Source organism: Erithacus rubecula (genome assembly GCF_903797595.1).
Source record: "Erithacus rubecula genome assembly, chromosome: 8".
Classification (NCBI taxonomy): domain Eukaryota; kingdom Metazoa; phylum Chordata; class Aves; order Passeriformes; family Muscicapidae; genus Erithacus; species Erithacus rubecula.
In genome coordinates, this window is record NC_136659.1 from 8,178,267 (window position 1) to 8,189,154 (window position 10,888).

Consider the following 10,888-nt stretch of genomic DNA (forward strand, 5'->3'; position numbering starts at 1 on the left):
CCTGCCAAGCCCTGAGGTGCCTGCAGCCTCGACAACAGCATTTTCTGTTTGGTGGAGACCAACATCAAATCTCTCCCGAAAAAAAAAACAAAAAACCACAACTACCTCACAGACTTTTATTTGTGAAGGAGGGCTGGACTGTATAGAAACTACCCTCCGGGAAACCTGTGACAATGCTCCCCTCAGTGTTACAGCCTCGGCTTAAAATGGCGCGGAAGGGCAGCGACCCACTCCCTTACTCCGCTGTGCCGCACCTGGCGCTCTCGGGGCGCGGCGGGGCTGCTGCCCGGAGGGAAGCCAGTCTGTGTGGAGGGGAGGCAGAGGGGATCAGAGCAGGCAGAGGGGCTGAGGGGAGGCCGGGCGAGCTGACGGAGCACACCCGACCCAGCAACGGCGACTCAGCAGCGGCAGCGCCCCGAGAAGGAGAAGATGGCGGCGGCGGCGCTGGCCAATCAGCGCGCGGCGCCGGCTCGCGCCCGCCCGTTGCCCAGTCCCGGCGCTCCGCGTGCCCCGGACGGTTCCATTCGGCGCAATCGCCCCCTCCCGGCGCCCGCGTTGGTGGCGCCCGGCCGGTATAAAGCGGAGCGCGGCGCACGTGTGCTCCTCAGTGCCGGCGGGAGAGGGAGGCGGTCTGGGTGCTGTGTCGGTGGTGTCGGTGTGCAGAGGGAGCGGTGGGGGTCGGGCGTGCCGCACAGTCACCGCACAGCCCCTCGGTGCTCGTGTCCCCGTCCCCTGTGAGGGTCGCCGGTGCCCCCCTGCCCGGCCCCGCGCTGCTTCTGCTCCCCCGCGGGATGCGGGCTCGGCCCGCCCCGCTAGCCCTCACCCCCGTGCCGGCCGCAGCATGAGCGCGGCGAGCGACACGTATTTCCTTATAAAAGACATAAAACCCGGACTGAAAAACTTAAATGTCATCTTTATTGTGCTGGAGATCGGTAAGTGGCGCCCGGCACGCCCCACCCCCGGGCCGCCCACGCGTGTCACGGCGGGCGGGGGGGCCGGCGGCGCCGTGCCCCCCCTGAGCCGCGCTTCTCCCCGCAGGGCGAGTCACCAAGACCAAGGACGGGCACGAGGTGAGGTCCTGCAAGGTGGCGGACAAGACGGGCAGCATCACCATCTGCGTGTGGGACGAGATCGGCGGCCTCATCCAGCCGGGGGACATCATCCGCCTGACCAAAGGGTGCGTACGGGGCCGCCCCGCGCCCGCCGGGCCGCGCCGCCCTTTGTCACCCGCGGGGCCCTCCAGGGCCACGGGGGACGGCCCGAGCCGGAGCCCTAAGGTCACTCGCCAAATTAAACCCACCTTTCCCAGGCCAGAACGTGCCCAGCGTGAGTGTGCAGGCTAGGAGGGGCTTGCGTTTGTAATAAGGGGGCGGTGGTGAGGACATTTGGGTTGGCTTTAAAAAGCTCCCTAGGAAGGTACTTTTGGGGTAGGTGGCAATGCAACAGTCAGTGCTGGTCTGTAAATCAAGCAGGGGAAGTCCAAAGCATGTTCTTATTTCACAGCTAGTTCTTTACTCTGGCAGTCAGCTCCTTAATGAAGGGAGGTGGTGGTTACATATCACACAGAAAAGTTGCTTTCATTGGAAGGCTACAACAAAAATGACAGGCAGAGGAGAACCTTTTCAGTTTCACTGTAAAAAAAAAAAAAAAAATCATTCTAAGTCTACACTGTAGAATGTGCTAATTCGGTTAGGTGCAAATCATTCCTCAGTGGTAATTTAATTAAAAGAAACTCAACCCCCAAACGTATCGTGAGAAAAAATATTAGAGTCAATTTGAAAATCCTTTTCCGTGTCATTTAAATTGTCACTAGCCAAGTCATAATAAGTTTCATTTCAGTTCTTGATGCCAGTTAGGTTACACTTTTAGAAATCCATTACACTGATCCTTTGGCCTGTGGCACTCCAGGATCTGCAGTGTGTGTAAGGTCCTGTTAATTTGTTTTTATGAAAAAGTGGGTGAAAGGTGACTCAGGCTGCCAACTGAGCTGCTCTTAGGTTGTTCATTTGAGTGTAATTCTCAGTTCTGGACTGATTGCATGACCCTTGCCACCAAAACTACAGCTGCTTCCTCCTATGCAAATGTCCTTTTATACGAAATGGGCTGACTCCTCAGCAGAGGTGGTTCTAGGGAAGGCTGCTTGCGTGGAGAGCACGTGGAGCACAGGGATGGGTGGAACTAAACCAGAGCTCTGGGCCAGCACAAAGCCCCGTGTGTAAATGACATTGAAACAAATTAAGAGCGATACTGTTCAGCAGCATTACTGTACTCCCTTCTGTGACTGGCTTACTGTAACTGCTCTGGTGTTTCTGTGCCACAAACGAGAGAGTCACAGCATCCTTTAATGTAAAAAACTGAGCTTGGCTTGCATGTATTAAATTTATGAGCTGACCTCACTGTTTCTGGTGGGTGGCAAAGTCATGCCTTCATTTACATGAATTGCATGCTCCCTTAGGGCTGTGGAGGGAGTGAAATGGCAAAAGCTAAATCCCTTCTGCTTTGGCTCTCATCTTCAGAAAACTGGCTTCATGTTGGCATACAGGGCTCTCCAAACACAATTTTATATTTAAATAGAATTGAGAGTGTGATGTTGCCATTGCAAGGCAGGTAAATTTCAGCTCTGTAGGCTAATCTGACTTCATAGTGCAGGATGCCCTCTGATAAAAGCAGAAAATCTTACACAGGTACCACAAGTAAATAAGACCTTTTTTCCCCCTTACTGAATTTCAAGCTCCAGATGCATTCCTCTGCAAAAGCCACACTGTTGCTTACTTTTGTCACTGGGCGGTGAACCCATTTACAAGAAACTGTTGCACTTAATATTTCTAAATTTATAATTAGTGCTGGAGTTCAGTGCTATATGGCCACCTCTTTTTGAGATAAAAGCAAGGGCTTGCATACATGGAATAACTTTGTGCTGGAGGTTGTTAGTCACGTGGTTTGCTGGGTCTTTTCCCAGCAAATGTATGTTTGACTTACATTTATTGTTTGGTAGCTCTTTTCCTTTGTTTTCTGCCACAAGACTGCCTGACTAGCTAGTTATTAAAGGTTAAGCAGTGAGGGAATCTTCAAAGTGAATCTATGAAGTGAAGAACACTAATCCTTGTTGTGAATGGGAAGCTCCCAAGATAGTATCTGCGGTTCCAGTGCCTGTGCTTTCCTGCTGGTGCTGAAGTACAGAGAAGGTTATCACTGCACTGGCAGTGCTGTCCTCTCCTGCCAGCCTGACTCCTCCCTGGTGCCTCTTCAGCGCCCTGAATGTGGCCGGATGTTTCCCAGCCTCAGCAGATAAAGCAAAGGGCAGGAGGAAGGTTTGTTATCTCTGTTCCAGAGATACACCCAGAGTGTAAGGAAGTGGTGATTTGTCCAGAGTGGTGACTCCTGTGAATGCAATTGCTGAGGCTCCCTGTTCTTAGACACATATTTTCTTTTTAACTTCCTTGCACTGTGCCTGTGTTTCTGGTTTGCATTTTCCTCATTCTCTACACATACGTGATGCCCCTCACTGAAGGGAACAATTACACAGAAAGTTTTGTATGGCTCAGATTTCAATGCTTGAAGTCAAGTGCCACCATAAAGAATAGAGTGCACTCACACTGCCTTCCTAAGGGAATGTTCCTGCAATCAAAAAATGATTTCTATACATCACTTGGAGTTTGATGGCCGAACTTGTGCCTTTAAAAACTCCTGTCTGGTAAGGACCTATATTAAGAATGTAAGCACTTTTGATCATAACACATTCAGTAGCAGTAGCTGTTCTCCAGCAGGCAAAGGTGATTCTTCCTGGCTCCTGCTGAAAGCAGAACTGAGAGTTGTCACCATATATAACACAGATCCTGCTTTTGGCAAAATGCCTTTTCTCTGCAGGACAAGTCATAAGGGTTGCTCCAGTCAACAAAGGAGCAACCAATCTCAAAATAATTGGCTGCTTTCCTGGAATTGTCAAAAGGAGTCTGCTGAGCTTCCGGTACCTTTTGCTAGAAGTAGTACATGGAGATCTATAAACCCTTGGTGTTGGCAACACTGGGGTCCCTGGGAGTTTTTTTTAGTCTGTGTTGGTGTGTAATGCTTGTTAACTTCCTGGAAGATAGCATGCTTCCACTTCCTCTGTCAGCTCATTCACTAAGAAACTGCTTCACCTCTCCTTTCTTTGGCCAGGTACGCATCTCTGTGGAAAGGATGCCTGACACTTTACACGGGACGAGGAGGGGAGCTGCATAAAATTGGGGAGTAAGTATTGTGTGCTCATACTTCTCAGCAGAGCACCATGGTAAGTATGAGACCTGGTAGCTCTTAGGAAATGGAATTTAGGGTAGCAAAAGTGTGTTCTCAGTTGGTCATGGGTGTAATGAACTCTGACCCTCTCTGGGCTGTAGGTGCTTTGAGGAAAATCAGCCTCTATCACTGGCACAGACCTAGGAGGAGGAAATGTATAAATGACTAAGGATTGACTCTGCATTGCTTACCTAGGCCTTATCTTGATTAACCACTTCATTTTGGTGGAAGCCTTTTGTATGTGTCATCCTTGAGGGACAGGCAATGCAGAGAAGGAAGAGCAAGGTCACTCCAGTGAATCATATCCAAGCAAGCCTCATTAAACCTGCTTTAAACTGCCCACAGACTGGGGCAATAGTTCCTGCCTAAGAACAAACATGAGTAACATACTTGAGCAATAGAAAAAACAGCAACATTTTCTAACTAGAAGAGTACTTCCAGTGTTGCACGAAGAGCTGTGGGAAACCTTGCAGTCTTCAGGGAAGTCGTGCTCTGGGATTGCCACATATCCTCCTCTGTGGTTCAGAAATGCCCAGTGTTCAGATAGATTTACGTGAAAAAGAATCCACAGATTGTCTTGTACAAAGTCCATTCCTTCAGAAGCTGCCCAGCTGACTTGCTCTCCAGCAGGCTGGAGTGATGAGACTCCTTATTTGGGTTGTGCCTCCCAGCAGCAGGTGGGAGCTTCACTTATGTTTAACCATTCCAAGTAGTGTAATTATCCAGATCTTTCTTCCTCTCTGCCATAATTTCCATACAGTGAGTTGATGGGCCTATTTTGCCATAGTCTCCTCGAGTGGAAAAGGATACTTTGAATTTCATTGCCTGTTTTGGGCTCCTCTGTGCTGTGCTATTGTTGTTAATGGGGCACTGCATGGTATGGGAGTGTGTGGGAGTGAGTTTTCTCTAGAGGTGTAATGCAATCCCTGTCTGGGAGCAGGCTGGGTGACTCAGTGCCTCAGGTGACCTTGTGAGTGGGTGCTGGACAAGATTGTGCAGCTGGAAGAGAGACAAAAGGGAGTCCTTTCATCACCTTTTGTTTTATTTAGGCCAGTTTACCTCCTTGAGTAAATGAATACTTGCCTCTGCTTGATTGAAATGCCCTCACCAGGAAGATGTGACAGCCTCACCACAAGCCTATAAAGGGATCAAAGAGCCTTTTAATACCTGCTGATATTCTCTGAACAGTGGGATCTAGATTAATTAGTTCTAGGTGATGGGATGTGTCAAGAACATGTGCTCTGTGAATTGTGGAGTTGAAAACTGTCAAAAAATGGCTTCAGAACTTTCTAGTAATTGTAATTTCTTCCCAGGTTCTGCATGGTGTACTCAGAAGTGCCAAACTACAGCGAGCCCAACTCGGAACACATCGGGCAGAACAAACTGGTATGTTAAGCTTGTCTGAGGCTGCCTTCTGGCCTGAAGTGCTCTTTGTTCAGAATATTTCATGCTAGGCTGTGATCAGATGTGACTCTTCTGGAAAAATGGGCTCAGTGATACATAGCTGAGAATGAGCCAATAATTGAAGTATCAGATAAATGCCATGTGGAGCCACTGTAAGAACACAGAGGGGAAAAAATCCACCCCTTTCTGTAAAAATGTGAATTTTCTTTCTCTGATCCATGTCTTTTATTTTTTCTTTTTTCTTTTTTTTTACCTTTCTCTAAAGGCACAGGGTGAACAAAATAATATTTCTGCATCAAGTGGTATGGGTACTTGTACTTTTGGGCCACTGGGTAAGTTTTTTTCAGTTTGTAGAAGTGAAAAAATGAGCAACATTTAATGGGACTAGAAATTTATTTCAAAGTTTCTTTATTCTTGGGATAAAAATGTATACTAAGTTGTAAAAAAGTCACTCAGACTAGGGCCTGAAGCTCAAAAATGTAAGTGTGAACATTTCCTGAAACTGCTTTCAGTATTTCTCCTGTAGGAGAGGAGATTAGGATATTCAGGGTGCTTATATCACAAAAGGGATCTTGACTAATCTTAGATTGTTGTGATACTTTTGAAAAGTTTTGCAGCACTTGAAATTCTGCTTTTTTAAACTTTCTGAGACATAGACACTAAAAATTACTTCACTAGACACCTTGGCTTTCTTTCCTGATGAGCTCCTGAAAACAGAAGTGTTAATCTGAATTCCAATATTTGACTTCCCAGATAATTTTAAACATACAGTCTTAAATATGAAAATACTTCAAGGCCTTGAGCAGGTGTAAGTTGAGAGGGAGCCTTAATTCTGACCTGCCTACACAATGGCCACACTCAGTAGCTGGTGTTATAAACCTGTTATTGTGACCCTTCTTGCTTTAGCTGAGAAAGGGGAGTAGGGATGGAGGGAAGGTAGTTAGGGAGGGGAAAGGTAAGCTGTGATTTGGGGTCTTGCAGTGCCAGAGAGGCTTTTCCTTCTGGTCTTCAGGGTTTGGTGGTTACTGCAAATTTTGTGTATTCCCCATCGGTAAACTTACATAAGGAATTGGTGATTTCAACCCATGGAACTTGTGATAATGTTTTTTCTGTCTTCTTAGGAAATGGTTTACAAACTGGACCTGAAGCAAGTGGATTTCCATTCACGTATAACCACGGCCACATTTATGCAGGTAGTGGGAGAGGCAATGGACGAGGACCTGTAAATCCAGCACCAGCTAATAGTGTTCAGCCTCTTCCCCCTGCCGTCAGTAACGGGAGGGACCCACGCAGGGCCTTTAAAAGATGACTATGCCAAATGTGGTTGTACAGCTTGCTTAAACTCTACACTCTACTTGAACACTTACTGCACTTTTATTTATAGTTAACTGTGAACCAGTTTGTCCTTTGGTTTTTTTTTTGTTTTGTTTTGTTTTTTTTACCTTTTGGTGTATGGAGCAAACTTGATGTGATCTATTTCTTGTTTTGCATCAGGGAAGCACAGTGAGTCTTCCCTGTACGTAAGGGGAGTAGGGGGAGAAGGTGGATACAAGGAAGTAAGGGTCACAGATGGAAGTGTCTCAATGAAAACTCAGTGCCCTTTGCTAAACAGAAGAAAACTTCAGTTACATACATGTATTTCTGTTTCTCTTGGTCAGCCATGTGGCCTTAATAGGCACGCACACGTTGGCTTCCATTAGTGATAATGGGAGCTCTTCGTATTGGGAGAGAAATGAAGGGGAAGAGCAAAAACTCTCTGGGGAGCTAGGTGTCCTGGGAATGAATATGGCTTGTGAAAGCAGTGAGTGTAAGGAAATGGTGGTGCCAGACCTAGTGGTGCCTCTGGAATCAGAATGGGTAGCTCGGATCAAAGCTGAAGATGTGGTGAGTGTCTTGAAGTTTGATTCTGATTCCAGAAAGGTGTACACTACTTGAAAAATTCTCACTGAACACCATTATCACTGTCAAGGAAAGTGACACCGATTTTTGCTTGGATAGAAGCTTGGATATTCATTCTTGCTTTGCATGAGATGGCAGAATAGGAGGATCTAAATCAAGACAGTGTTGGGGAATGTGCTTTTTGTAGCCTTTCCTCGCGTAAAAGCCCAAGGTCACTTTGCAGGAGCCTGAATTTCCAGGAGTGAACTGTTCTCAAATGCTGCATTACCCATCTCTTCAATGAGTCTGCCTACTCCTCCTTCCTTCATTCAGTTTTTTTAATAAATTATGTATTAGATGGAGCTGTATATGTGGATTGCAGAGGTACTGGTCAAGCACATAGCTGCACTTCTGATGCTGTTAAGCTTTCCTTCCTCTGTTTTATATGAAATATGAATTATCCCTTGAAGAGCCCCCTCCATATCCTGGGGGGCCAATAGCTGGTTTTATTTCTGAGCTCACAAATGCCTTGACTCTAAATGAGAGTCCAGTGCCATATTTCAGATCAGGTTCAAAAACAACTCAGAAACTGAGGTGTCATACTGGATTCATCTGTTTAACTCTTCTTACCTGACCTCTCAAATAAAAAAAAAAAATTGCACTAACCACATCAGAAACAAATCTAACTTTCTTTCTGTCAAGCCATAAAGATTTCATGACAAAAGGCTGATTCTGAATTGTGAGTTGTCTCTGTGGTCATTCATGTTATTTGAATCTATCAATGTGTTACTAACGTTTACAGGTTGTTTACATTTGATACTTTCTGCTTTTGGTACTCTGTCATGGTCTGTTGAAAATTTCTTCTAAATGGTGCAAGTTCCCTGCTTGGTGTGAAATACTGAACTTTGTTTGAAGTGCAAGCATCAGAAACAACAAACTGCTGAAGGGAGGCTGAGAGAGACCTGTGTGCCCAGACACCTGAGGGCTGTTTGTCTCTGCTCTGGTAAAGTGCTTTCCTGGTACTTCCAGGTGGAACTAGTGAAACTTGTTTTGGACACAAGAGGGTGGCATGCCTCAGGAGATCCCCTCTGGGTGCTGCTGTGGAAGAGTACTGCTCACTGGTGAAGCAGAAAGCAGTCATTTCTGGGGAAATGGTGTAAGGAGGTGGTGTGTAACTCAGGGACTTAAAATTGCTTGTTTGTTTAAATAAATGTGATGTATAGTCTATAGATGCATGGACAACCTGTTCTGCAGTGTTGCTCTAAGACATTTGGTAAGCTTGTGAGAAAGAAGCCAAGAGGACTTCTAAACCCAGGAAGTACCTGTGACATGTTCCAGAGGTACATAAGATGTAAGTATGGTGTGAGAGCCATGCTGTAAAATTAGCAAAGTGAGCAGTGCAGGTGATGGCATGGTGGGGACTTGGAACTCACTGGAGTGTGTGCAGTGTGGATCTCAAGTCCTGGTGGTTTTAACTTCTCTGTGGCATGAAGTTTAAAATCAGGGGCAACCCTGTGTCAGTGTGTGCTGAGGTGCCTGGTGTTTGTAGCCCTATGCATCTGAGCTTTTATTAAGCTAATAAACAGAATACTTGTTCACAAATTCCAAGTAAAAAGTGATATGATTAATGCTAATAAGTGGCATAAGATTAAAACCCTGCAGTCAAGTGGATGATCGATGTGTGGTCGGGAGGAAAAAAGCAGGAGGCATCTTCACATTCCCAAGGTTAGTAGCATTCCTGCTTTCCCATTTCTTACATTAAACTATTGCAGTTTATTAATAATTTTTTACTTCTTTGCAGGGGAAATCTGTGCCCTGAAATGGACATGGACTTAAAAATATAATTTTTCAAGGTCCTCTGATCTTCCACTGTACCTGTGACAAAGTTGTGTCCCTCAGAGGTATCAGTGTCAAGATATAATGAGCTCTCAGCTTGCAGAGGAGTCTGGGACCTGCCTTACAGCTGCTGGGATCACACCACCTCTGTTCAGAGACACAGGCACACACCCCTGTGCAAACAAGCAGTTGTGAATTACTAGTTGCGAGATGCTAAGGCAGATCATCAGTGCCCAGTGGTTAGGTCGGGGGTCTCTTTACACGTCTTCCTGTTGGTTAGGCTGCACTTAGGGTAGTCTTGTTCTGGATAATCCAGATTTCCAAATGCAAAAAGACACTGGAGGGTGTTCACGTACCCAGACACAAACTTCACGGTGCTGAGTAGTCCCCATACACTTCAATCACAAGATTCCCTGCTCCCATCACCTGACAACAGCTCCCCCTCTCCTACCTGCCCCCAGCACAAGGACTGATGGCAGAGGAAAGACTTGTGCTGTATTTCTGCTGCCATCTGTGTTTCTTCTGTCCATCTGCAAGAGTCATCTTGATTTAAAAGTGGCAAATCAGTCCTGTACTGTGAAATGCTGTCATAACTTTGAGTACAGGGGAAAGTCATACACCCCATGTCCATAGTGAAAATGGGAAGGTGCTGTAAGAACAAATATAAATGCTGAACCAAACTACAGGACCTGAAATGTAATCTGCCTTCACAACTTGTTTAATTATCTTTGGCCATAACATAGAACTGGCAGATTGCAGTCTTGTGCTCTCCAAATAATGCTGCTCTTAAGCATCACAAATCCCAGGAAGGGTGTCTGCAGTGAGTGCTGCTTCTGTACAGCAGTGATGGGTGATATAAAACACTTTTTCTACCTCAGTGCAGTGTCTGCACAGACAACCCCCTTAGCAGCACTGCAGGGCTTGTCACCATGTTCTCTGGACAAGGGACTGTTCAGGAGACAGGTGCTGTTCCCTGAAACCCCCTATATTTTTTATAGACATTGAACTTTGTGTTTTGTACTGACCTGGCTGCTATGGCCATCTTCTGCAGCTCATGTACATATTCCTAAAAGAAGGGATTTTTTTTTTTTCCCCCTCTACAAAGCAGTTTTCTTCAGAAGCTCCTGAAGTGCTTTTATAGGACTAGGAATTAGTAAAAGCAATGGGGTTTAGAGTGTTTCTGGGGAAGTTTCCTAGGCACCTTCATGGCCCATGTGTGTTCACCTGCCAGGTTGTTCCCTTCTCAAATGCTCGCCGATTTGCCCAGTCAAACATGCTCTTTGTCCCTGACCCCTGAGCCAGGCATTTGCACTGTGTGTGTGGAGTCCAGTGGTGCTTTCCCACGGGATTCCCACAGGAAGGTGCCTTGCTGGTGGCTGGCCCAGGAGCTGCTGTCAGTTAATTTGGGGAATTGTCCCTCAGTCCAGCAGCTGTGCATACTCCTGAGGAGGCTGCAGGGCTGTGAGTGCCCATCCCAGAACTGATGAGCTCTGTT

The 10,888-nt window shown here is 46.4% G+C and overlaps 1 protein-coding gene across 2 annotated transcripts; it reads left to right on the forward strand.

Annotated features, from left to right (window-relative positions):
* Window positions 1-593: 593 nt before the first annotated feature.
* Window positions 594-8,784, forward strand: NABP1 (nucleic acid binding protein 1). Of its 2 annotated transcripts, none has more exons than XM_079311812.1 (6): window positions 594-932; window positions 1,039-1,177; window positions 4,159-4,230; window positions 5,589-5,661; window positions 5,951-6,011; window positions 6,801-8,784. In XM_079311812.1, the coding sequence occupies exons 1-6, from the start codon at window positions 842-844 to the stop codon at window positions 6,986-6,988; spliced, it is 624 nt and encodes a 207-aa protein (XP_079167938.1). In that variant the 5' UTR covers window positions 594-841; the 3' UTR covers window positions 6,989-8,784. The 2 variants fall into 2 exon arrangements, with proteins under 2 accessions (XP_079167938.1, XP_079167937.1); XM_079311811.1 differs by having other exon boundaries at window positions 595-932; window positions 5,945-6,011.
* The last annotated feature ends 2,104 nt before the right edge of the window (window positions 8,785-10,888 follow it).

Bases quoted from the DNA above. Each gene is read 5' to 3' on its own strand.
- NABP1 (XM_079311811.1), top strand. From the start codon at position 842: ATGAGCGCGGCGAGCGACACGTATTTCCTTATAAAAGACATAAAACCC. The intron at 4,231-5,588 runs GTAAGTATTGTG...ATTTCTTCCCAG, and splicing joins GAGCTGCATAAAATTGGGGA to GTTCTGCATGGTGTACTCAG. The intron at 5,662-5,944 runs GTATGTTAAGCT...CTTTCTCTAAAG, and splicing joins ACATCGGGCAGAACAAACTG to GCACAGGGTGAACAAAATAA.